This window comes from Arvicola amphibius, chromosome 12 (assembly GCF_903992535.2).
Source record: "Arvicola amphibius chromosome 12, mArvAmp1.2, whole genome shotgun sequence".
Lineage (NCBI taxonomy): Eukaryota > Metazoa > Chordata > Mammalia > Rodentia > Cricetidae > Arvicola > Arvicola amphibius.
The window spans coordinates 13,791,897-13,819,609 of NC_052058.2; the positions used below are offsets into that span (position 1 = coordinate 13,791,897).

Here is a 27,713-nt window from a genome sequence, read left to right on the forward strand (position 1 = left end):
CACAGGGCTCTTTAGTGTCTGCTCGCTACTCACCTGCATCCTACAACTTCTCATCCCAAATACAAATCCAGTCTTACCACTGCTGGCTTCAGTTCCTGACCTGTTCCCCCAGAGCTTGCCCATCTGCTTGCCTATTCTCGGTAACAACAAGCTTTCACATCTCCGAATCTTAAGATCTTCACAAGAATCCGGGGTTTTACTCAACCGTTCATTCTCTTAGCAAATAGTTCTGACGACACCCCTACTGTAGACCGAGAGCTGTCTTACATTTCAAGTGCAGAAATGAACGGAGCAAACAAGTGCTCTGGGGGTAATAAGGCAGTAAGGTAGCAATTAAATACTGAAAAAGTACTTCAGTGGGTGACAAGCCTTCAGAAGCCAATTACTCACTCATGCATTTATTTAACTTGTATTTTATGAACAGTCTACGAGGCACTGCTCTAGGTCTCAGAGATACAAAGAACAGAAACGGAGTGAGCCACCAAGACTGCAGCTTGCATGGGAAGTGGGTGTGGGGGGAGACAGAAGATAAAGAGTATAGATTTAAGCACTTCTAAGCACTGTGAAGGGCATAAGGAAACACCTGAAAGCCAGCCCAGACCAGGCTGAGGAACTCACACAGAATTGAAAACAATAGCATTGGAAGATTTGCAAGGGATCGAAAAAGTTCAAGAAATTGAGTTTTAAGAAGTCAAAGGAAGCCGGGCAGTGGTGGCGCATGCTTTTAATCCCAGCACTCTGGAGGTATGGCCCGGTTTACAAGAGCTAGTTCTAGGACAAGCTCAAAGCTACAGAGAAACCCCGTCTCAAAAACAAACAAACAAAGCAGGACAAGGTTACATGCACCTTGAAAACTTTTTTTTGGAGGGGGGAATTAGCTTTCTGTAATTTTGTTTACATTTCTTAATTTAGTGTATTTATAGCTAGGTTGGTGCACACGTGGAGGTCAGAGGCCAACCTGTAGGAGTTAGTTCTCTCCCTCTCCCACGTAGGTTCTAGGGACAGAACTTGCATTGTCAGGCTTGGCTTGGCTGCAAGCCCTTTGCTTTCTGAGCCATCTTCTCAGCCTGTTTAACTTTTACCTGAAAAACCACCCAAGAGCTTTAACATAAGTACCTTGATCAGATTTACTTTAAAAATTGTTATGGCCATTTGGTACACTAAATGTGTAAAAAAGGCAGAACGAGTTTATCAGTAAGAAGGTCACTTAAGAGAGAAGCTTGATAAGAGCATTATAAGGAAGCCAAAACAAACTGGGTTTGCCTCACAATGTCGCAAATCCATAGATTCATTAAGGGTTCATAGGTCAAAGCTACAGGTACAGTTAAGATTTCTGTCCCAGATTATCACTATGCTCCCACTGTACCTTGCCCATGCCTCTATCAAATCAACTCTCTGACATATGTATGTTAGTGTCTGCGAGGCACTGTTCTAGGTCTTAGAGATACAAGGAACAGAAATGGAAGGTGCCCACAAGACTGTACCTTGCATGGGAAGTGTTAGGGGAGACAGAAGGTAAACAGTGTAGATTAAAAGCACTTCTAAGCACTTGGAAGGGCATGAGGAAACACCTGAATGCCAGCAGAGACCAGGCTGAGGAACTCACACAGCACTGAAAATAGTATTGGATATTTGCAAGGGATGGAAAAAGTTTAAGAAATTGAGTTTTAAGAATTCAAAGGAGACCAGGCAGTGCTGGCTCAGGCCTTTAATCCCAGCATTCAGGAGGCAGAGGCAGGTGGGTCTCTGTGAGTTTGAGGCCAGCCTGGCTGGTCTACGCAGTGAGTTCCAGGGCAGTCACTACACAGAGAAACTCTGTCTTGAAAAACCAAAAGAGAAAAAAAAAATCAAAGCAGGGTGTGTTGGGGGGCCTGGAGGACCTGGACCTGGGTTCTACTCCCAGCACGGAGGCTCACAACCATCTGTAACCCCAGTTCCAGGGGATCTAATGCCTTCTTCTTGCCTCCTCAGGCACTGCATGCATATGGTGCTCATACAGACTTGCAGGCCAATCACCCACACACTTAGAAAAAAAGCTAAAAAATTTAAAAAATAGGTTTTGAGAAGTCAAAGGCAGTCAAATATGCATGCTTAGCCAGTCACTCCCTACATTCTGATAAAGGCAGCATATTTTGTTGGTTTTTGTACTCCTAGTACCTCCACTGTAAATAACTAGCACTTAAGAAAAAAGACTACAAATGAATATCAGAAGAGACTTCATTAAAAACAAACCGGGGGCTGAACAGACGGCTCAGAGCTTAAGTGCTTGTGCTGCTCTTCCAGAGGACCAGGGCTTGACTGCCAGCACCTACATGGTAGCTAACAAGTATCTGTAACTTGTTCCAGGGGATTTGATAACTTCTGGTCTCTGGGAGCACTGCAGCAAGCATTCAGGCTTTCCCTTGGGTGGCCAGTTCACAAATAACAACAGAGAGACCATTATGAAATTATGTAATTATGAAAGCATAACCTTAGCTTAGGCTTTTTCCCAGCTAGCTCTTATAACTTAACCTGTTTCTATTAATCTATGTTATATCATATGGCTTGGTTACCTCTCCTCTGTCCTGGATGTCTGACTTGTTCCTGGTCTCAATGGCATCTCCTGCAGGTTTAGATTCTAACCCTGAGTTCCTCTTTTCCCCAGAAGTCCCACCTAGTCTCTCCTGCCTAGCTATTGGTCATTCAGCTATTTATTAAACCAACCAGAAGATGTCTTAGGCAGAGACACATCTTTACAGTGCAAACAAATATTCCACAACATTTCCCACTTTTTGTCTAATCAAAAAAGAAAGATTTTTAACTCTAACCTACATATAATAAGAACAAGTATCAGGTAAAAACTATATTCACATATCCAGTCCATTTGTATTTGGCAAATTCAGAGAAAATACTTTAATTTATCTTTTCTTGGTGAGTCCAAAGTTTTATACCCAATTTAGTTTCTATCATAACTAAAGAAAACTGTAACTATAGTGTTGTGGTATATTGTACACTGTGAAGATGTGTCTTTGCCAAGGCACCTTCTGATTGGTTTAATAAAGAGCTGAATGGTCAACAGCAAGGCAAGAGAGAATAGGCATGACTTCCGGGCAAAGAGAGGAACTTGGGATGAATCTAGGTCCACAGAAGAGATGTCAGCAAGATGTAAAACAAGTCAGACATACGTTACAGAGGACAGGTAACTGAGTCACATGGCAAAACATAAATTAAAAAAAGTTAATTTAATTTAAAAGAGCTAGTTGAGGAAAAGCCTAAGCTAAGGCCAAGTTTTAATAATTAATAATAAACCATGCTGTAGTGGTATACACCTTTAATCCCAGCAGTCTGGAGGCAGAGGCAGGTAGATCTCTGTGAGTTCGAGGCCAATAATAATAATAATAATAATAAGTCTGTGTCATTATTTGTGAGCTGGCAGACCAAGGAAAGTCTGACTTTAGGAGGCAAAATACCATATACACAAAATAAAAATAAATTTTTCAAAAATAAAAACAAACAAAATAAGACCTGAATGGGCAGGCAAGATGACCAACTGGGTGAAGGCACTTACCTATAAGTGTGAAGCCACATGTGGAAGGAGAGAACCAACACCTCTGGAGGTCCTCTCACCTCTCTATGTGCGCCACGGAACATACAGTGACACATGCATTGAGTGCATGCACACACTCACAAATAAACAAATGTATTTAACAATTAAAACTGGCTGGCTGGGGAGATATTCCAGTAGCAAAGACCACTTGTTCTTGCAGAGACCCACACTTCAGGTCCCAGCACTCATATCAGAAGACTCACAACTGCCTGTAATTCCAGTTCCAGGGTATCTAACATTCTCTTCTGGCCTCCACAAGCACCTGCACACATATACAGACACATGCAAGTAAAATAAAACCTTTTTTAAAAATTACAAAGAAACAACCCACATAAACCTCACTTCATATACATTCCCCAAGATGGAACAGAAAACCCTGAAGGTCCTGTATTGTTTGTTTGAAACAGGGTTTCACTGTGTAGCCCTGGCTGTCCTGGAACTCAGGACCTGCCTCTGCCTCCTGAGTCCTGGGATTACATTTATTACCACACTGGGCCTGTTTGTCCTGAATTCTGTATATGCTTTTTTTTAATCCTAAGAAAGTGTAAAAGCTCACACCACAATCAACCACAATTATTAAATTACCATTTCCCATTATGATCAATTTTCTTTCTTATTCAACCTGAAAACTCAGAGCAAGGTTGCAATCTTAAACTACGGGGAATCAAAATTTATTTGTTTTTTAAAATATTTATTTAGCTAATTATTACGTATACAATAGCCTGTCTGCGTGTATGCCTGCAGTCCAGAAGAGGGCATCAGACCTAATTACAGATAGTTGTAAGCCACCATGTGGTTGCTGGGAATTGAGCTCAGGACCTTTGAAAGAGCAGGCAATGCTCTTAACTGCTGAGCCATCTCTCCAGCCCAGGAATCAAAATTTATAAAAAGGAAATGATTAGTATTAAAATGTCAGCAGGCCAGGTATGGTGGTACATGCCTTTAATTCTAGCACTCAGGAGGAATTGGCAGATGGTACTCTAAACCATTCATGTTTACAGAGTGAACTCTAGGCCAGCTAGGGCTACAGAGCTAGACATTATCTCAATGAAGTTTTATTCATATACAAAAAAATAAATAAACCCTGCCGGGCACTGGTGGCATATGCCTTTAATTCCAGCACTTGGGAGGCAGAGGTAGGTGGATCTCTGTGAGTTTGAGGTCAGCCTGCTCTACAGAGTGAGTTCCAGGATAGTCAAGGCTACACAGAGAAATCCTGTCTCAAAACATAAAAAAACAAACAAACAAACAAATAAAAAGAAGCAAAACCTGGGGACAAGTGAGATATCTCAGCGGTAAGAGCACTAGCTGCTCTTGTAGAGGACTGGGGTTTAGTTCCCAGCACCACGAGCAGCTCACACTCATCTGCAACTCCAGCTGCAGAGGACCCAACAGCCAGACGCTGTAGCGCAAATTCAGAGACAGGCAGTGGTGGTGCACTCCTTTAATCCCAGCACTCAGGCGCGGAGGCAGGCAGATTTCTGTGAGTTTGACCTGGTCTACCAAGCAAGTTCCAAGTTCTCTGTTAGAGAGAGAGAGAGAGAGAGAGAGAGAGAGAGAGAGAGAGAGAGAGAGAGAGAGAGAGAGAGAGAGGAAGGAAAGTCAAAGGAAAAAAAGAAAGGAAGGAAGGAAGAAAATGTCAATGGAGAAAGAACACCTCTGGACATTTCCCCAAGGTTATACAAATGGCTGATAAGCACATAAAAACTTCCAATATTGCTAGCCACTAAGAAAATGTAAATCAAATCTACAATGAAGTGATACATCTATTAGAATGGTTACTATGAAAAGAACAGAAAATACATGTTGATAAATGTTGGGAATATTACTGTAAGGTGTGTTGCTTTTGTTTATGCTGCATTTGTTTACCTCTGTGAAGCTGTTGATGCTTTGCTGATGAACATCTGATGGGCTAATAAAGAGCTAAATGGCCAATAGTGAGGCAGGAGCAAGAATAGGCAGGGCTAGCAGGCAGAGAGTATAAATAAGAGGACTCTAGGAAGAAAGAGGAGCAAGAGAACAAGGAGCTGAGGACATCAGGGGTCAGCCACCCTGTTACACAGCCAGCCATGGAGTAAGAGTGAAAGTAAGATACACAGAAATAAGAAAGATAAAAGCCCAGATACAAAAGGTAGTCGGGATAATTTAAGAAAAGCTGACAAGATAGCCTGGTGGTGGTGGTGGCGCACACCTTTAATCCCAGCAGGCGGATCTCTGTGAGTTCAAGGCCAGCCTGGTCTACTAGTTCCAGGGCAGGCTCCAAAGCTACAAAGAAACCCTGTCTCCTGTCTCAAAAAACCATAAAAAAAGGAAGGAAGGAAGGAAGGAAAGAAGGAAGGAAGGGAGGGAGGGAGGGAGGGAGGGAGGGAGGGAGGGAGAGAGGGAGGAAGAAAAAGCTGACAAGAGAGCTGGAGAGATGGCTCGGGTTAAGAGCACTAACTGCTCCTCTAAAGGTACTGAGTTCAATTCCAGACAACAACATGGTGGCTCACAGCCATCTGGTGCCCTCTTCTGGCCTGCAGGCATACACGCAGGCAGAACACATAACACATTTTTAAAAAGAGATAAAAAGCTGGCAAGAAACAAGCCAAGCCTGGGCATTTGTAAGAAAGTATAGGCCTCCATGTGATTTATTTGGGAGCTGGGTGGTCGCCCCCCAAAAAAACCCCAAAAGAGTAAAACAAACACAACAGCTGAAGACATGAAATACTTGTTATCCGTTGTTGTTGTTGAGGCAGGGTCTCACAGGATAGCCAAGAATGGCTGGAACTCACCAAGTGGAATGGGCTAGCCTCAAACTTGCAGCCTCAAACTTAAATCCTGTTGCCTCAGCCTCCGAATGCTGGGATGACAAAATCAGCCAAGGTGTTCACTTTGAATAATTGAATTTTTTTTTTTTTGCTTTGTTTTTTCAAGACAGGGTTCTCTGTAGCTTTGGGGCCTGTTCTGGAGCTGCGATTAAAAGGAGTGTGCCACCACCTCCTGGCTAGATAATTGGGTTCTTATACATGTTGATGGCAATGTAAAATTTTATGCCTGCTATTGAGAGCAGCATGACACAGGGAAATGTACCTAACTTCTTCGCTGAGATTCCATCTCACTCCAGTCAGAAAGGCTATTACAAATAATTAACAACAACGGCTGGCAAGGACTTGGAGAGAAAGGACACCTTAGGTACTAATTATGGGATTATAAACTACTACAGATTGTAATGGGAAAAGTAAAATGGTGCCGGTTCCCGAGTGGTTGGAGCAGGCAGCACGCCATGAGACCATGCTGCAGGTCCTGGAGCGGGGACAGACCGTGGGCAGGGGGTCCCAAGAGCAGCCAGTCCCAGGCAGGGACAGTGCATGAGGTCTCCTAAGGTGGCTGGACCCAGGCAGGGAGCCAGGCGGCCGGCAGAGAGACGGATGGATAGGCACGCCATGCAGAGTGAGGTTGGATATTTATTTAGTGGGTTATGGAAGGGAAGTGGAAGAATGAGAGGAGAGGAGGGGAGGGAAGGGAGAGACAGAAGCTGCCTCTTAGTGAGGGAGTAGGAAAAGAGACTCAGGCTGCAAGCTAGAAGGAAAATCTGCCTGCCTCAGCAGAGGTAGGGGAGGAAGTGGGTGGGGCTTGTCTCTTAAAGGGACAGGACAGATCATTACACAGATACTATGGAAGACAGTAGGAAGATTCCTAAAAATATCATATGATCTAGTCGATCCACTCCTATGTATATTCCCAAATGAATGTCGGTACACAAGAGATACCTACATAATACCCATATTTTATTACAACACTATTCCCAAGAGTCAAGTTATGGAACCCACCTAAACATCCAAGACATGAATGGATACACACACACACACACACACACACACACACACACACACACACACAGAGAGACATAATGGGATATTATTCTGGTGTTAAGAAGAATGAAATTCGGAGGGATGGATATAGTTCACTTGATGTGGCTCAATTGGTGGGGTGATTATCATTTATGAGACTTCTGGGTTTGATATCCAGAACTGTAAAGACTGCCAGGCACGGTTACTGTGGTGGTTTGAAGAGTCCTCACAGCCTCGGGCACTCGAATACTTGTCCCCAGTCCGTGGTTGTCTGGGGAAGAGATAGGTGTGGCCTTGTCACTGAAGTGTAAGCGTTGAGGTTTCCTAAGATTCCTACCAATTTGATTTAGTTCAAAACTTTCTGTTTATGGTTAGACATGTGTCCTCTTAGCTGTTGCCCCAGCTGCCGCCTGCCTGCTACTCTCTGTTTCACCATCATAGTTATCCCTCCGGAACACGAGCCGCAAACCAACCCTCTCTAAGTTAACTTGGCTGTGTGTTTCACGATAGAAAGTAAATGACAACCCATTCTGTATTCTCAGCGCTTCTCCCTCATGAATCCACCTTTCTTTACAACCATTTAAACCTCATTGTAAATTACTCTTTGAACAATTTACCTTAAAAACAGACACCACTGACAACTCAGAGGCTCCTTCACATGCCCACTGCCCAAACTCCTGCGCACAATCCTCCCTTGAAAGGGTGAAGAAAGCCATACTCACATGGTTTTCATCTTGTTCTTCCCCTGAGTATCTCTGTATTAACCACTGTGCTTAAGAATGTTAAAAAGTATTTTTTGTTTGTTTGTTTTTTCACGACAGGGTTTCTCTGTGTAACAGCCCTGGCTGTCCTAGAATTTGCTCTGCAGACCAGGCCGGCCTGGAACTGAGAGAGAGCGATCTGCCTGCCTCTGCCTCCAGAGTGCTAGGATTAAAAGCGTGCAGCACCACCGCCCGGCTGTTGAAAGTATCTTTAATAAACTCCAATTCTGCTTCATATTGGTTTTCCTGAAATTCTTTTCTCCAACAAAGTAAAGATTCTTGGTTTTGCCTGAAAAGACGTCTCTAAGGGAAAAACTCCTCAGGCTGCAGACCGAGTTCCACACTGTACTGGGTTTACAGTGTGAGAACCCGTCTCAAAACAAAACAAAAAGGAAAAACACGACTATGGTGTGGCTCCCAGCCTGGACTGTGACAAATCCAAACTTTTTTGTTTTGAGACAGCATCTTGCTACTTGGCCCTTCTGCCTTTGAACTCTCTGCAACCTTCCTTGCCTCGACTTCCGAATACTGAAGTTACAAGCACATGCCGCTAAGCCTTCTTTAATGTCAAATTGACTACTCGCTTGTGGGAGTCTGCGCAGCCGCAAAGGTTGGCGTCCGTGTCCGTTTGCTCAGTTGGGAACCAATAAAGTTGAATGTCTTCAAAGCGGGCCTAGCCGTTTAGGCCCTGTTGGGCAATCCTGAAAAAGAACCGGGTTAGAAACTCGCGCGCACTGCCAGGTTTTCCCGTTCTTCTTAGCAGTGCAATCCTCCCTACTCCCAGAGCTCTCTGGCTGAGAAGGTGTGCGCGCGGGGCTGGAGGTAGGGGTAGGGGGTGAGGTCCGGGAGCACTTCCGGTGCCGGGGGACTACGCGTGCGCTCCGTTTCCGGTGCATCGGGTAAGGCGGCTGCCGCAGGCTTTGCAGCTAAGGTGAAGTACCCACGGTTGGCCCCGGCAGCATGAAGCCCAGGCCTGCGGTGTTCGTAGACGGGAAGCTGAAGCAGCGGGTCATTCAGGTGCGTTTCCCAGAATACTGCGTCTCGGCGTTTGCGCGGCTGCCTGGGGCCTCAGGCCGCGGCTGTCTTCCGGCAGGGTGCGTGGATGTTCCCACCGTGGACGCCGACCCCGGCCTGTCCTCATCGAGGCCAGGATTCGACCTCCTCTTAAGTCGGGACAGGGCTTTTCTTCCAGTGCCCTCGGTGCCCACAATTCAACGTTAATACAGAGCTTGCGGTTACTCCAGGGGAACAGTAAAAAGAGGGAGCCTGGATGCTTTACCAGTGTTTTCTTATTTTCGTAGCTGGGGAGCACTGTGTGGTGATGCCTTCAGTGATGCCCTCAGCAGCACGAGTTGAAGGGAGGGAGAGATTTTCTTTTTCTTTGGTTTTATTGGGACAGCTTCGTAGCTCAGCCTGGCCTGAAATTCGCTATGCAGATAGACCAGGCCAGCCTTGAACTCACAGACGTCTTCCTGCCTCTGTTTCTCCAATACTAGGTTGAAGGCTTTGCCACCACGTCCCGAAAGGCATTTGTGTTTCTGTCTTATTTTATTTTTATTTTGTTCCGAGACAGATTTTCTCTATGTAGCCCTGGCAGTCCTGGAACTTGCTCTGTAGTCCAGGCTGGCCTCTAACTCAGAGATCTGCCTGCCTCTGCACTGCCACCACCCAGCTATCTTGAATTCTCTATATCCAACTTCCTAGTTACCTGTGCTCACTAGTAGCTGTCTCCAGCCCCAGCCTTCTGATAGCTTTGTGAGTGACAGATGTCAAACATTTGCTGCTTTTTCATGTGTGTTTGAGAACATAGGATGTATAGTAAGCCCTCATTACTTAAGATATTGTAGTGGCTAAGTATGTTAATTAAATCTTCTAAAATTGGTGGTGGCACATGCCCTTAATCCCTCCCAGCACTCAGGAGGCAGAGGCAGGTAGATCTTAGTTCAAGGCCAGCCTGGTCTACAAGGCGAATTGCAGGACAGGCATGGATACACAGAGAAACCCTGTTTTGAAAAAAAAAAAAAAACCCAAACCAAAAAATTCCACTTACAGACTGTAACAGTTTTTTAAAAAATTATGTTTGTGATTTTTTTTATATTTTGTGGTATACTTTATTCCTGAGGAATTTGCATAAAAGTATGTGTTGGAATAATTCAACCTCTTAATTTACTGACTGAAATCTCTTAAGTTAATGCTTGTCATATTTTCTCTTTAGTACCTCACCAGCAACAGGTGTGGCAAATACGTGGACACTGGGATCTTAGCATCTGATTTGCAAAAAATGTACAGGTAAAGAAGTGTACTTCTAAATCCTTGTTTTTAAACCCCTCTCCCTTTCCATTTTAAATATCCCATCTTACTTAATTTTTCAATTGACATCAATGTCTGCTGGTGTTATCTTACCAATCCATTAAACCTAAATCCCAAATCAGCTATACAAACATCTGTAATCATCTACTGTATTCAGTGTTGATTCCCTTCCCAGGAGGAAATGGCTCCTTTTTTCATTTTATTTTCTCTTCAGTTAGCCAGGAGATAGAGATATTGCTATATTACTTCTATTTCCGTTTCATCAGAAAATTAAAAGCTGATGCGTGTTCTTCCTCAGCTCTCAGACTCTGTCAAGGAATGTGAGTCAGGCCTGGTGATCATATCTATAAGCTCACTACCTGAAGCTGAGGAAGGACGATGTCAGGTTGAATTAAAAAATAACAGTTGAATCTCAATTTATAAGCTAATTGTATTCCTACAAAGTTCAGTTCTTTTAAAAGTATTCAACATGGATTTATGTATAGAGCAGACAGGTCCCAGCTTAGGTAACTCAACTCGGGTTTTCTCACTGTCATGAATGAATGGCTGAACAACTGAGAGTCTTGAAGGAGCAGTAGGCTTTTTAGGTGGAATTATTGTTTAAGCAAGAATACCCAGTAACTGTGCCTTCACTCACTGATTCTCTTAATGCTCTCCAGTCTTTGTGACTTAAGAAATACCCCTCACAGAGTCACAGTTCCCTCTTGGGATGTCACTTCCACCACCATTGAAAACCATTCTTGACATCTGTGCTAACTACAGCCATTGAAGGGATGTCTTTAGAGAACATATTTATTTAACCTGATCTGACCACTTTCCTTTTTTATACCCGTTAATGCCCTTATTTTGTGTGAGTGGTACTTTCTTTTTTTGTTGTTTTTGTTGCTTTGCTTTATTTTGTTTTTTGAGAGTCTTAATGTGTATCCCTGGCTGGCCTGGAGCTCACTTATAGACCATGCTGGCCTCCACCTTACAGGTATCTACCTGCCTCTGCCTCTGGGTTTTGTGTTGTTAAGAGCAGGTCTCGTGCAGCCCAACTTGGCCTTCAAACTTGTAGCCTAGAGGGGGATGAAAAAGATTAGGTAGACAACTGCTGGAGTGGTTACTGTCCTCACGCAGGAGCCAGAAACAAGTAGAAGTTAGGGCGGAGATGCCGGCTTTCATCCTACTCTTAGTTAATAATCGTGGGTCCAAGTATGGAGTCTCAGTGCTTTCCAGCAAAAACACCTTTTTTCTTTTTTTTTTAAATTAGAAAAATTACCAGTGGGGATGGGTGGTTGTGGTGCCCACCTTTAATCCCAGCACTCTGGAGGCAGAGACAGTTGGATCTCTGAGTTCGAGGCCAGCCTGATCTATAGAGCAAGTTCTAGGACAGGTTCCAAAGCTACAGAGAAATCCTGTTTTCAAAAACAAAAACAAAAAAACTACCAGCATGTTCCCTCTGTGTGTATACATGCATGTGTACATATGTACATATATCATGCCACATCATGCATGTGGAGGTCAGAGGACAACTTTGTGAAGTTGTCTCCTTCTATCCTCTGTGGGCTTCAGAGATGAAATTCAGGTGGTTAGGCTTACATGGCAAACAACCCTACCTGCTGAACCACTGCTGGCTTTCTCTTTGTTATAGTTGTGCCTGTGTTTTATGTTTTTAGTCATTTTCTAGTTTATCTTTTATTTATAAGACAAGGTCTTGTTATGTATTACAGGCTGTCTTCAAACTGACAGTCCTCCTGCCTTGGCCTTCAGAGTACAGGGATTGCAGGTGTGTTCTCTCAGGCCTGCCTTTATCTTTTTAATGTTATGTAGCTCTCTTGACTGAGTCCTAACTAAGCACCATTTAGGAAATAATTAATCTTGGGCTGGTTTGGGTTAGTTGGGGGAAGTGATTGTTTAGGATGAGCAAAGCCCTGGGTCCTTCCCAAAACACACAGCTATAAAAAATGAGGCTGATGGTGAATGCCTGTAATTCCAACATCCAGGAGGTGAAGTCAGAAGTTCAAGTTCATAGCAGTGGGAGGCCAGCCTTGACTGTATAAACTTACCTTTTTGAAAAAGATAACTTAATGACTTGAATGTTGACTCTCACAAAGGTGATTCTTGCTAGTTGTAAATTATTCTTACCTTTATTTACTTATTGTCTGAGATGCTGTTGTGCACTGATTTCTTACATTTTAATATGCTTACATTTGCTTAATAAAGGCCTCACAACTCCAAGGTCTCCACTTAAATTAAGTACTTTGTTTTCTTGTTTTGTTTTCCTGTTTGTGTGTTCACGTTCCGCATGTGTACACACACAGCAGTCCAGGTGTCATTCCTTGCCTTCTGCCTAATTTAAGGCAAGTCTCCTGTTGTTTTGTTTGTATTGTCACCCACCACCACTCCCTAAATCTTGTCTTAATTCATCCCACCCTCCTCACAGGGTCTCTCTGTGTAGCCCTGGCTGTCCTGGAACTCTCTCTGTAGACCAGTCTAGCCTGGAATACAGAGATCTGCCTGTCTCTGCCTCCTGAGTGCTGGAATTAAAGGCGTGCGCCACCACCACCCGGCTCCTCTGTAGCTTTTGAGCTTCTTCTGGATCTTGCTTTGTAGACCAGACTGGCCTCAAACTCACAGAGATTCGCCTACCTCTGCCTCCCAAAGGCCTACACCACTTGAATTTAATAATGAAGAAATGTTAGATAAATCTAGATAAGGGATATTTAAAAAATAGCTGACCTATTTCCTTCTAAAATAATGTCAGTATCAGCTGGACATAGTGGCCTACACCTAAAATCCCAGTAGTTTGTTGGCATTCTAAGTTTGAGTCTAGACTGAACTATTTAGCAACATTGTCTCAAATACCCCACCAAAACCAAAAAAGGTCAGTGTAATTGGCAGAGAAACATTTAATTCCAGCACACAGGAAACAGGTGGCTCTCTTAGCAAATTCCAGACTAGCCAGGGTTACAATCCAGTCTTGAGTTTGAGACAAGGGTCCTCATTTTGCTCCAAGAGGGACAAATGACAGTTTACCAGTATAACTGTAACTGGAGGTTTTTCTCCTGCCCACCAGTTCCTGAATAATAACTCAGAGGCATAATATTACTTATAATTGTTTGGCCGATGGCTCAGACTTACTAGCTAGCTCTTGCATCTTAAATTAACCATTTCTATTCATCTATGTATGGCCATGTAGCTGTGGCGTTGCTCTTTTTCTGCGTGTCGTGCTTCCTCAGCAGCTGACTGGCGTCTCACAGACTCCGCCATTCTTTACCTGTATCTCTGCTTGGATTTCCCATCTGGCTCTATTCCTCCTTGCTATAGGCCAAAGCAGCTTTATTTATCAACCAATAAGAACAACACATATTTATAGCATACAGGATCCTATAGTGTGTAACATTGCAAGTTTAGTGGAATATATTTGTGAAAACTGTGCTAAAAAAAAATTTTTTTTTTCCCAGTGTAGATTATGGCCGAAGAAAAAGAAATGCTTTTAGGATTCAAGTAGAAAAAGGTGAGTCTTTCACTGAGCAGAATTATCAACATTTATGGAAATAATTGTTTTAACTCATGGCATTTTATTGTTTGTTTCAGTATTTAGCATCATTTGTAGTGAGAAAGAACTTAAGAATCTTAAAGAATTAGAGGACAAACATCTGGCAAAAAGAGCAAGACAAGATGAAGAAGATGAGTAAGTATTGCAAAGCATTTTTTTCTAAAGTCCCACATTCATATTCAAAAACTTTCAGCAGCTCTTTTTGGCCAACCGTGCAATTGTACCTGAACATTTTCCTGCCTTGCATTGTCTGTTCTTCCAGTCGTATTGCTTGATCTCTATCCCTAATGATATTTGGACTGGCTTTCAGTAACTTGAGTATTCATTTCTACTTCACAAATCCCATTCAGCCTTCAAACATCAGTGAAGATGTCTTGGGCCTTCTTAGATCCCTTGTGAATTTTCTCTTAACACTTGATTATAGAGATTTACTGTAATCTTTATATCATATGGCTTTGAAATTGTTTTCTGCTTTGTATTACCATCACAGTTGTCATCATTGTTATTCTTTGCTTTAATATAATGCCAGGTATACTAAAAGATGGCAGAAATTTTAGTGTTTAAATCTGTTAAAGCTAGCGTACTTATGTTAAAAATGCAAATGTTTTTGTAGCTGGATTGATGGCTCAGTTCTTCCAGAAGAATCAGGTTTGATTCCCAGCACTTACATGACAGCTCACAGCTGTCTGTAACTGCAGTTCTCGGGGATATACATGCCGTACACATATATACATGCAGGCAAAAAACACCTGTACACATGAAAAAAAACCAGTGAGACAGCCCTTATATTTGATAGATAAGGAAGCTGATATTCCATGATATTAAGCACAGGGTTCTAAGTGGTTAAATGAATTTTTATTTTTAATTTAGCTTAGTTTTGAGATAGCATCTCTCTGTGTAGTCCTGGTATCCTCAAACATTCTTGGTAGATCCGGCTGGCCTCAACTCACAGAGATCAGCCTTTCTTTGCCTCTCAAGTGTTGGGAATAAAGGCATACACAACCACACCTGGCTGTTTAAAATGAATTTTAAAATCCCACTTTCTTTGATCTCTTTTTCCTGAGATTTATTTTTATTATTATTGTGTTTGGTTTTGGTTTTTTGAGACAGCATTTCACTGTGTAGTCCTAGCTGTCCTGGACTTAACTATGTTGAACTCCAGAGATCCACCTGCCTCTGCCTCCTAAGTGCTGGGATTAAAGGTGTGTGCTACCACCACATGACTTAATTGAAAAAAATTTAATATAATGTATTTTGATCCCTAGTTCCTCCTAGATTCTCCCCACCTCCCTTACCCACCTCAAACAAAAAAATGAAAACTAAAGCAAACAAAAACTAGTAAGACAGGGAAAAAAGCCGAAACAGAAAGGCCTCACAGAAAACTTGGAGTTTGTTTTGTGTTAGCCAACTAACTCCTCTCAAAATGGGGCTTTCCTTGGAGTGTGGTTAATCTCCCCAGTGATACTCCCTTGCCTGGTAGCTTTCAATTGGAATTATTTCTCATGCCCATTTCCTTTTTGGTGGTGGACTTTGTCCAGTTTGAACCTGTGCAGGTAAGTGCATGCTGCCTTGGTGTCTGTGAGTTCACGTGTGCACCAGTACTCTTGTGTCTGGAAGACTGTTTCCTTGGGCTTATCTGCTACCTCTGGCTCTTGCAATCTTACTACTTCCTCGGCACAGATCCCTGAGCCTTGTGGGAGGGGTTTGGTGAAGACATCCCATTTAAAGCTGAGTGCTTCAAAGTCTCTTACACTGCACATGATCCAGTTGTGGGTCTCTGTACTAATTTTCATCTACTATACAAACAAACTTCTCAAGCTGAGTGGTGGTGGCGCATTTCTTTAATCCCAGCACTCAGAAGCAGAGGCAGGTGAATCTGTTTGAATTCGAGGCCAGCCTCGTCTACAGAACAAGTTCCAGGACAGCCAGGACTGTTACACAGAGAAACTCTTGTCTCAAAAAAAAACAAAATATAATAATAATAATAATAATAATAATGGAATAAGCTTCTCTGATGATGGCTGAGGGGTACACTGATCTGAGATTTGTATTGTTTTGTTTTAAATTATTTTAAGTTTTAAAAATTGTGAGTGTGCTTGTGTTAGGGGATGCCATGTGTGTGTGGTACCTGTGGAGGCACTAAGGGGGCATAATATATACCCTGTAAGCTGGAAGTAGAGGTTGCTGTGTTAGGAACCAACCTCAGTCTTATATATGAGCAGCAAGTGCTCTTAACCGCTGATCCAGCTCTCCCTTTTTTTGTTGTTGTAGTTTTTGGGTGTTTTGATTTTTCAAGACAGGGTTTCTCTGTGTAGCCTTGGCTGTCCTGGAAATCACTATGTGGATCAGACTGGCCTCAAATTCATAGGATCTGCCTGCCTATGTCTCCCAAGTTCTGGGATTAAAGGTGTGCACCAATCCCCACCCCCACCCCAGCCAGCCCTTGGACTCATTATGTTTACCTTAATATACTAACTTATTTGAGATAGTAATTTTTTATGTTTCGGAGAAAGGCCTTCAAAACTTTGTTACTTTCTTTCTCTCTCTCTTTTATAATCCTTAGGTACACTGAAAGTTATTCTGATGATGATTCAGACATGGAAGATTACCCAGACCCACAGGTAAATTAGACATTCTGTGAGCCCACTCCTTTTTTCTTTATTTCTTACTTTTTTCTTTAAGATTCATCTGGTTTTAATATATATCTTACTGTTTTACCTGCATGTATGTATGTGCACCGTAAGCATAATATCTGGTGCCTGAGTTCAGAAGAGGGCATTGGATATCCTGGAACTAGAATTAGGAGCCATCACGTGGGTCCTGGGAACTGAACCTGGGTGTTCTGGAAGAGCAGCCAGTGTTCTTAACTGCTGAGCCATCACTTCAGCCCCCAGTTTTGTTTTTCTTACTCATTACGATCCTTTCTTAGAAGAAAAATAAAAAATAAAATGAAGGAACTTGTTCATCTTTACCAATACGTAATTGAATGCTTTCTGTACACATTATCAATGGTTTAGTCCTCCTTCCAGTACTTATGCTTGTACAATTAGTTATATAAAGGAAAAGGAGGGGAAACAATAGCCAAAACTAAAGGCAGATTGGAATACTAAGGCAGGTAATAAAGAAATCAACCAGTCTGTGTCACCTTTAATCTCAGCACTTGAGAGGCACAGGCAGGCAGATCTCTGAGTACAAGGCCAGCCTGTACTTTCTGCCAAGGAGGCAACACGACAGACCTAAATAAAAAGATACAGCAAAAACATGCCAAGTTACTTAACGGTTGCTTCTTAGTTTATCTTTCCTTGGTAAATGAGGTCTTAAATTTATTAACAAAGTAATTACAGTGCTTCATTATATTTGATCTAGTATTGAGTTATGACTCACTGATTACTGGTCCATTTTCATACCTCTTGATTTTATTTAGTCACCAATTATGAATTGGCCTGGTTCTGTTACCTTAGAGTGGTTATAGTAGTTTTGGATAGTAAAAACTTTTTTGGAAATTAACTAATAGCCTGTATATTCTGCCTGTAAATGTGAGAGAAGTTGTTTAAAGTAAAATACACAAAGCTTCTTAGTTCAGGTACTGAAGCTTAATACTTCCTGAGTAACTTAAGATGAAATCATGTTTCTGCCAGTCAGCAAATCACATGAACAACTCCCTGCTGTCTTTGTATCGGAAAGGAAACTTTGACTCTGTTTCAAACACTCCGAAGTTGGACCAGGGAGAAGCCACCACTTCAACACCATTGCTGACTTCTAAAACGAGCGTCATGCCATTGAAGACCCCTGCCAGAGAATCTGAGGGAGGATGGTTTATTGACAAAACCCCAGGTGGAAAGAAAGACAGTCATCTCTTGGACTTATCAGATGACCAAAGTAACTTAAAGCCAGATTCTGAGATACAGGTAGTTTCTTTTTCTTTTTCTTTTCCTTTCTTTTTCTTTCTTTATTTTTGTTTTTTTTTTTTTTTGTTTTTGTTTTGTTTTGTTTTTGTTTTTCGAGACAGACTTTTTCTGTATATCTTTGGCCATCCTGGAACTCACTCTGTAGACCAGGCTGGCCTCAAACTCACAGAGATCTGCCTGCCTCTGCCTCCCGAGTGCTGGGATTAAAGGTGTGCATTACCACTGCCTGGCTAAGATACAGGTATTTTTATAGTGACAGTGTAGTTCCATGTGTTGGAGTATAAGTAGTCTTTTTTTTATTGAATTTAATATCAAGCAAATACTTACAATTTGTTTTTTTAAAAGAATCACAACTACTTTAAAATACACAGAAAGCTTTGTCATTTTTACTGTTTCTGTCATTATCCTAGTACAGGCCTCTATTGCTTCAACTGTTGAATAGATTCCTAAGCGTAGTCTGTCTACCTTTTGAGGAAGAAAAGTCAACTGGTGGTGATGCGTGCCTGAGTTCAAGGCCTTCCTGGTCTATGGAGCAAGTTTTAGGACAGCCGGGGCTACCTGGATAATCCCTGTCTAAAACACACGCATGCACACACACACACACACACACACACACACACACACACAGTCACATGGGGCATGTGGTGGTCTCAATGTCTCATACTAAATTTAGGGCGTTCTGATTCTGTTAGACTGGTTGACTAGCAAGCTTCAAAGATCCTCTTGTCTTTGCCTCCCCGGCACTGGCATTACAGACTATCCCATGACACCCAGCTTTTTATGGGGGTGGGGTAGAATTTGAACTCAGTTCTCATGGTCTTATAAGGACTTACTGACTGAGCCCTCTTTGTTTGATTTTGAAATAGGGTCTCTTGTAGCTTAGTCCAACGTTGGAATTTATGTCTAAGAAAGCCCTTAACTTCTATTAGATCCTTCTATTTTCATCATCAAAGTGTCGGGGGTGATAGGTTTTCCTTTCATGTTATTATTTGGTCTTTCCCCAAATATCTTTCTTTGCTTTAAGCTGTAACTGTTCATCTATGGAGAGCATAGGTAAGATAATTATTTATCTGTATTAAGTCTTTTAGAAGAGATTAAATTTAACTGGTCAACTGGCAGAGCCAGGAAAAAAGTTATCAACTGTTAAGATTTAAGCTGTGCTTTTAGGTTTCTGAAGGAAGGCATGAAAGAAAGAGATTGGCAATAGGTGCAGCACAAATGTGTGTGTAATTTGAAGTACAGCATATTTAAGTTTGTATTTTCTCCCCAGAATTTAACAGGTTCTCTTCTGGAAAGTGATAAGAAAAGGAAAGGTAGGCCAAAGGGCAAAGGAAACAAAAGAAAGACGGCAGAAGTAGACGGAGAAATAGAAGCTGTTCTGCAAAAGAAAGGTGAGTGGGTAGCAGTAGACAGCAGGCTTGTTTGAGTTGTTTTGAGAACAATTTGTGTGTGGAAATACCTAGGTGAAAACTTTTTTTTAAATCTAATGGAGCTTTGGTAAGGAATCACTAATTGTTTCAACTTTTTTTGTTTTTACTAGCTAAAGCAAGGAGTGTAGAGTTGCAGATTTCCAGTGTGAAGTTTGAAGATGTTGGAGGCAATGACGCAACATTGAAAGTTAGTGCCAGTTGGGAAAGGCATTGCATTTACACAGACAAAGCCTGTTTGTTTTTAATTTAAATAAAAAATTGTGTATAGGTGTTCCGCTTGCATGTATGCTTGTGCAGCACTTAATGTGTGGTGCCTTCAGAAGCTCCAACGGAGTGCCACATTCCCTGGAACTGGTATTACATACAGTTTGAGCCATGTGTAGGTGCTAGGAAACAAACCCAGGTCAGGTCCTCTGCAAGAGCAGCCAGTGCTCTTAACCACTGGGCCATCTCTCCAGCCCTGCATCTTTGGCTTTTAGTGTGAAGTGAATATAGAAAAGAAGACAGGGAGGGTGAGATGAGCAAACCTGATCACTGAGGGTGCAAGAGAGAAGTGAAGCTTCCTGTCCTTTCATAATCTTTACTTTCAGTGTATGGAAAGTGCATGCTTTAAATGTTACACTGTTCTGACAGTCCTAATAGTAATGGCTACAGCTTCTTAGTGTCTTCTCTGTTACAGTCACTGTGTTAGTTAATTTTCTTAGTATTTTATGAGGTAGATACTTCTACAGCTCAGGAAACAGAAGTATGGAGATATCATTTGTTTACACAGCATACCAAAGCCAGGATTCAAACTCAAGTGGAAGCCTAAAGCCTGTGTTCTATCTTGTGTTTTGGTGTTTTAAGAAACAGATTTTATTCTACTTTGACTCTTTCTGGTTTGGATTTAGGAAGACATATTTTATGCTTATTTCTTGACAGGAAGTCTGCAAAATGCTCATACACATGCGTCACCCGGAGGTATACCAGCACCTTGGTGTCGTGCCTCCTCGTGGAGTTCTCTTGCATGGGCCACCAGGCTGTGGGAAGACATTACTTGCGCATGCCATTGCTGGGGTAAGGCTAGTTGGTACTAGAGTTTGATTTTTTTATTGTTGTTGTTTATTTTCTCTTTGGTCAATTCCAATTAGCCCTGGTATCTTATAGGAAGCAAATTTGATCTGTAAGTAATTTCCCTTCCTCCTCTCCCTCTCTTTCTTCCTCTCACATCATCTTCCTCATTGTCTTTGGTTTTTTGAGAGAGTTTCTTAGTCCTGGAACTTACTCTGTTAACCAGGCTGGCCTCGAACTCAGAGATCCGCCTGCATCTGTCTTCTGAGTGCTGGGATAAAAGCGTGCACCCCCACCGCCCAGCTTCCTCATTGTCTTTTTGTTGTTGTTTAGAGACAGGGCTTCTCATTGAACCTGGATCACACTTAATTTGCCTAGACTGGCTGGCCAGGAAACTCCAGAGATCATCTCTCTCTGTCCGTGCTGGGTTCCTGATGTGGAGTTCCACTGCCCGGCTTTTACATCAGTGGCGCAGTTCTAAACTCCGATTCTCATGCTCTAAGCACTTTATAGACTGAGCCATACCCAGCCCCAACTTTCTTCTGTCACCTTTTCTCATGATACTACTTATGCTGTTTTTTTTAATGAATACAATTATTGTGTCTTTGACAAAAATTGGGTGGAAAGCAAAATAGCATAACTGTAAATTACAAACTCTTCTAAACACTTAGTTTACATTTTAGTTACCTCTCTTTCTTATCCTAGTTGTTCTTAAAGCAGCAAAATATTTTTTAAAGTATTTTTTTTCTTGGAGTTAAATTTATTTAAGATTTCCATTGTTAAAATGCCTTTCTAAAACAGTTTGAAAAGATCACTTAGGCATGGTAACATGCACCTGAAATGTGTGGGGTAAGGCAGGATTGCAAGCTTAAACCTACCTAGCCTAAGGCTTTAATTTTGTGTGCTTCTTCCTTGGATCAACTCCATCCACCCCTGCGCCCACAAAAAGACATTTATTTTGCAAAGTAAAAACCTGGCAATTTTAATTTTGTCATGTCAAATTTTTCAGAAACTTACTGTATGGTAAAATGCAAAGTAATCCAAGGAATTTCAGCCAGCAGAATAGCATATTCTATCATCAATAGGGCAGACTTTCACTTTTTCTTTTTTTTTAAATAAGCATTGGTGTCTTGCCTGCATGTATTCCTTGTTGAGGGTCTTGGTTACCCTGAAGCTGAGGTTATAGGCAGCTGTGAAGTGTTATGTGGGTGCTGGGGTTTGAACCCAGATCCTCTGAAGAGCACCTAGTGCTCTGTACCAGTGAGCCATCTCTCCACCCAAGCTCTCACTTTTTAAAGGAAATTTGATTTATCTTTTTAAAAATAAATTTATTTCATGGCCACTGCATAGCAGGCCTTAGAACATAGTGTTTGCATTTATGTATTTGGGTAAATCCTAAGGTTTCTTTTTAAAGTCAGGGTCTCAACACTGTTAGCCCAAAGCTTTAGTCTTCTAAGTGCTGAGATTATAGGTATAAGCCACTATAATTGGTGGTTAAAACCATAGATTTTAGTTCTTTTTTTAAGGATTTATTTTTATTTATTTATATTTTATGTATGAGCGCTTTGCATGTACACCTGTACACCAGAAGAGGGCATCAGATCCTACCATAGATGGTTGTGAGCCACCATGTGCTTCTGGGAATTGAACTCATCTCCAGCCTTTATTAGGTGTTTGGAGGTTTTTTGTTTTTTGTTTTTTTTGACTGGGGTAGGGGAGGTTCAAGATAGTGTTTCTCTGTGTAGCCCTGGCTGTCCTGGAACTTGCTCTGCAAATCAGTCTGGCCTTGCACTTAAAGAGATCCACCTGCCTCTGCCTCCTGAGTGCTGGGATTAAAGGTGTTCACCACCACCACCTGGATGACTTTGTTTTGATTTATTTACTGTATTACATTTGTGAATGCTTTGACTGCATGTATGTCTATGTACCAAGTGTATGGCTAGTGTCCATGAATGTCAGAAGAGGGTGTGGAATCACCTGCAGCTGGAGTTACTGACAGTTGCAAGCTGCTGTGTGGGTGCTCTTAACTGCTGAATCCATCTCTCTAAACTTTTAATTAGTGTTTGTCATTGTGCCCACACACAAAGATGAAATTCCTTAGGAAATTGTAGAGGCCAGAAAGTTGGCTCAAGGGGTAAAGGAACATCCTCTACGCTTGATGAGCCTGTGTTGAAACCAGAAACAACAAGGTGGAGGGAGAGAACCAGCTTCTACAAGTGGTTCTCTGACCTCCATGTGTGCACAATGGCACACACATATGCATACATTCATGGACGCACAGTAAGTAATATTTTTTTTAAAAAAAAACTTAAACAAAATAACCTGATTTTGACGGGGGAGATTGGATAGGGAAAATGTGGGGAAGTTAAATTGTGTTTACTCTTTAGTCACTTTTCTCTGTGTTTGTGCACAGGAACTTGACTTGCCAATTCTGAAAGTGGCTGCACCAGAGATTGTGTCAGGAGTTTCTGGAGAATCTGAGCAAAAGCTCAGAGATTTATTTGACCAAGCTGTGGTGAGTCAGCTCTTGCCCATTCGGCTTTTTTTTTTTTTTTTTTAAATAATCTGAATACCTCTTTTTTTTTAATGATTTATTTATTTATTATGTACACAGTGTTCAGCCTCCATGTATGCCCCCAGGCCAGAAGAGGAAACCAGATCTCATTACAGATGGTTGTGAGCCACCATGTGGTTGCTGGGAATCGAACTCAGGACCTCCAGAAGAGCAGTCAGTGCTCTTAACCTCTGAGCCATCTCTCCAGCCCCCCCCCCCCCCCCCCAATTCGGCTTTTCTAATGCTAGTTGCTTTATCCCACTCATGGCCTTCCTTTTGAAAAACGCTTAGTAGTAAAAATTTAAAGTGGGTTTAATGATGCAGACTCTTGGCAAGTAATCTGTTTCATATGAGATCAAACATAAAGGTAATGTTTTTTGCTGTCGTACCTTAGAGTTTAATGTCCAAAACATCTTGTCCTTACGAAATTTCATTCACTTTATTTCTCTAGCTTATGTTTGACCAAACAACTTGCAAACAAAAGGAGAATTATCACATTTAGGATTATACAAGCACTGTAAAACTCAAGGATAATTGCTCTTTATATGATTAGAGGTTAAAAGGAAATTCACTTACCAGAGAAAAAAAATTATAGCTCACTACAATTTCTGTTATTAAAATTTAAAAGAGGATATTTGGGTCTAGTTGAAGTTACATCTTCAGCATAGTATGGGTGTAATTGTCTGTATTCTGACTAAGAAAGTTGGAGACCAATTCAGTGTCATCACCTAGCATGGTAGGAAGGAGGTTATATACCCTGTTACTCAGAGTAACCTGCAATGGTAAAAATACTCAATTCTCATGGAATTTCTGATTGTTTAAATCAGAAGATTATTTTTTCTCAGACGGTGTGTTGCCATGTTGTCTAGCCTGGTCTTAAATTCTTGGCCACACAACCTTCCTACCTCAGCCTCCTAAATGCTGTGATTATAGTTATGCACCACCATGCCCAGTTGAAAGATATCTTAGAAAACATTTAACACTGTGTCCAGTATAAAGCAAGGGTCCTGTAAATCATGACATGTGTGCTTGAGCAGATAGGAGTCAACCACTGTGACGAAAACTAAAAAGTGACGCGAAGTTGTTCTGTCGTGTTTCCTTCCCTCCCTCACCTTTCAGAGAGGGCATAGGGAACCCAGTCTGGTCTCAGGCTTCATGTGTAACTGTGGATGACTTTGGTCCTCCTGCTTCCACGCAAGTGTTGAAATCACAGTTGTGTACCACCACACTGTTTAATTTTGCATCTTTATTTGCATCTAATATATAATGGCTCATAAACATAACCATTATGACTACTAGAAGCTGATGTGAAATAGAGAAGTATGTTTTAACTGCAATAATAAGTAATTATATATTTGTAATAAATGATATTGAATATAAATTATAAGAATACATTAATTTTTAAAAATATTTATTTGCATGCCAGTCTCAGTTCCCCCTCCCACTTCCTTCTCCTTCCCCCCCACCCCACATCTGCTCTTCAGATAGCGTAAGGCTTCCCATGGGAAGTTAACTAAGTCTGTCCTATCATCACCTCATTGAGGTTGGACCAAGCCTCACCCCACCACCACCACCAGTGCCTAGGCTGAGCAAGATATCTTTCCGTAGAGAAAGTACTCCACATAGTCAGTTCATGCATTAGAGTTAGATCGTGGCCCCATATATTGCCCAAACCACACCGTAGTCACCTCTATTAGGGATCCTAGTTCAGTCCTGTGCAGTATTCCCATTTGTCAGTCTGGTGTCACTGCGCTCCTACTAGCTCAGGTCAGCTGAATCTGTGAGTTTCCCCATCATAGCCTTGACTCCTATATTCATTTGTACTCTGGGAGCTCAGCCCAGTCTTTAGTTGCGGATCTCGGCATCGGTTTCCATCTGCTTCTGGAAGAAGGTTCTAGCTTCTCTGGGTTGTGGACTGTGGGCTGCTTATCCTTTGCTTTATGTTGGGTATCCACTTATGAGTGAGTACATACTGTATTTGTCTCTCTGGGTCAGAGTTACCTCACTGAGGATGATTTTTTTTTCTAAATTCATTAATTTTTGATGAAAGTATCTCACTGTATAATCCTAGCTAGCCTAGAATACACTATGCAGATCAGGTTGACCTGAAACTTAAAGAAGGCTGCCTTTGCCTTGCTGTGTTGTATTACCATTTCCAGCAAGAGAAATGTTTGAGACAGTATGTCCACAGAAAAGCACATACATATTCTTAGTCGTTTTTGTTGCTGTTGTTTGTTTTTCAAGACAGGGCTTCTCATCAGCAACTATGGAGCCAGTCCTGGAACTTGGTCTGTAGACCAAACTGACCTCAAACTCACAGAGATCAGCCTGCCTCTGCCTCCCGAGTGCTGGGGTTAAAGGCGTGCACTGCTACCACCTGGTGAGAGCTTACATATTTATCTACAAGCATGAGGCAGACTAAGCTAGCTGAGAATGAGTAGTGTTTTTGATACTTCAAAGTTCGCCACCTATGACATACTGCTTCCAGCAAGGCCACACTTCCTAATCCTTCCCAAACAGTTCAGCTGGGAACCAAGTATTCAGATACGAGCCCATGTGTGTGGGTGTGTGGGGGGGCATTCTCATTCAGACCACGATGATAAACACAATGGCAGATATGGATTCAAAGATAAATGGCACATTTAGGTCCTTCTTTCTGTGCTTAGTCTCTGTAAACTAATACAGTGCCTGATGCAGGTGTTGAGTAAGCATGTGATTTTATCCTTTTCCCTAACACTTCTTCCCTAATCTAAGTGAATAACAAACATAACCTTTGTTGAGCTAGGTAGTTCTTTTCTAAAATTAATCCTGTCCTTAGGCTAAGTTTGATTATTACCATTTATTCTTTCCCATTTAGTTTTCCAGGTCACTAACAGAAAATAATGGGTTCGCTTTCTGAGACCTTCACTCTGTACTTTTACCTTGTAACTGACCTAGCAGTTGTAGGTGCTCTTTGCAAACATTGTCATGAGGAAGATTGAGGAAGAGAGCCAGTAGTGATAGGCCAGGTGTCTATCACTTTGGTGTCATATTGAGCTGACATTGTGTCACTGTTTTGACTCAGGAGTGGATTGAGGTTGTGAGCCTAGGTTTTTGTTTTTCACTTAATCCTGATCACTGTGTGTGTGGTAAGATGTATGTTTATAAAACTTACTGTGTTAGCTTCTTCGTTGTAGTTGTTGTTGAATTAGAGTCTCAGTCTGGATTCCAGGCTGCCCTCAAACTTATAGCAACCTCCTGCCTTAGTCACTGCTGCGATTACCAATCTGAACCACTGTTTTGCCCATTTTATCCATATTAAAGTGTACCACAGTGCATCACTTTTTTTAAAAAAGAAGCTTTTTATTACATTTGTTTATGGGGGTAGAGTGGCATACACATGTGCTAAGGCTACATTAGCATGTAGAAGTTGGAGGACAGTTCTCTCCTACCATGTGATCCCCACATTCAAACTCTAGTCATTCTTAGTGGCAGGCAGTCTTCCTTACCTACATTTTTAAAATTTTTTATTCATTCATTCATTCATTTTTATTAAGACAGGGTTTCTCTATGTAACAGTTCTTGTTGTCCTGGAATTCCTGTAGACTAAACTGGCCTCAAACTCAGATCTTCCTGCCTCTGCCTCCTGAGTGCAGATTAAAGGCGTGTACCGCCACCATCTGGCCAAATTTTGACAGTTTTATGTTAGAGAAAAAGTCATACCATTTGAGCAAACTTGTATTTTCTAGTTTGAAATTTATTTTTATTTTGGTTTTGTGAAATGGGATCTCCTCTAGCCAGTCTGGCCTGGAACTAGAGACATTGCCTATGATGTCCTTGAAATCTTGGTCTTTCCAAGGCCCCAAATTAATAGCATGTGTCACTGTGCTTAGTTTAAAGCTTTTAAATGTAGAATGCAAATATATCTGACTTACAGAAGAATTTCAGAAGGTAGTTCAGAACCATGATGCATTCTGTTCTCAGAGTATCAGGTTCTCTTAGGATGGAACAATCAGAACCGTTTGCTTTTTTCATAGGTTTTTTTTTTTTTTTTTGGTTTTTCGAGACAGGGTTTCTCTGTGGCTTTGGAGCCTGTCCTGGAACTAGCTCTTGTAGACCAGGCTGGTCTCGAACTCACAGAGATCCGCCTGCCTCTGCCTCCCGAGTGCTGGGATTAAAGGCGTGCGCCACCACCGCCCGGCCTCATAGTTATTTTTTGATGACTGATCCTTGAGCTTTAAATTTCTAAAGAATACATAAATGTTATCTACCAATATAGAGAATTTATTTTATAGTCATATCTTTGTGTTATTTTTATTTCTAGTCAAACGCACCCTGTATCGTTTTCATTGATGAAATTGATGCTATTACCCCCAAAAGAGAAGTTGCTTCAAAAGATATGGAACGAAGAATTGTAGCCCAGCTTCTAACCTGCATGGATGGTCAGTTTAAAATAATGAATTTGTTTTAAGATAATATATTTTTTAAATTTTATTTATTTATTATGTATACAAGAGGGCACCAGGTCTCATTACAGATGGTTGTGAGCCACCACGTGGTTGTTGGGAATTGAACTCAAGACCTCTGGAAGAACAGTCAGTGTTTTTAATCTCTGAGCCATCTCTCCAGCCCAGATAATATATTTCTTAAAGTAATGCAAGTCATACGTGTATTTATGAACCATTAAAATAGTGAATCTCATAATAGGATCTTTTTTTGTAGAAGATTTTCCAGCCATTTCAAATTGTGTTGTACTGTGCC

The 27,713-nt window shown here is 41.6% G+C and overlaps 1 protein-coding gene across 5 annotated transcripts in view; it reads left to right on the forward strand.

Moving 5' to 3' along the window:
• Window positions 1-9,060: 9,060 nt before the first annotated feature.
• Window positions 9,061-27,713, forward strand: part of Nvl (nuclear VCP like) — a 53,379-nt gene continuing 34,726 nt past the window's right edge. For 2 of the 5 annotated variants that reach the window (XM_038349428.1, XM_038349427.1), the window contains exons 1-11: window positions 9,061-9,197; window positions 10,396-10,469; window positions 13,937-13,989; window positions 14,070-14,166; window positions 16,595-16,652; window positions 17,670-17,939; window positions 19,210-19,330; window positions 19,480-19,556; window positions 20,291-20,425; window positions 22,833-22,934; window positions 27,277-27,394. In XM_038349428.1, the coding sequence (XP_038205356.1) occupies window positions 9,141-9,197; window positions 10,396-10,469; window positions 13,937-13,989; window positions 14,070-14,166; window positions 16,595-16,652; window positions 17,670-17,939; window positions 19,210-19,330; window positions 19,480-19,556; window positions 20,291-20,425; window positions 22,833-22,934; window positions 27,277-27,394 (1,162 nt within the window). In that variant the 5' untranslated portion in view covers window positions 9,061-9,140. The remainder of the gene's footprint in view (window positions 9,198-10,395; window positions 10,470-13,936; window positions 13,990-14,069; window positions 14,167-16,594; window positions 16,653-17,669; window positions 17,940-19,209; window positions 19,331-19,479; window positions 19,557-20,290; window positions 20,426-22,832; window positions 22,935-27,276; window positions 27,395-27,713) is intronic. The other 3 variants (XM_038349429.1, XM_038349430.1, XM_038349431.2) reach the window with 3 other exon arrangements.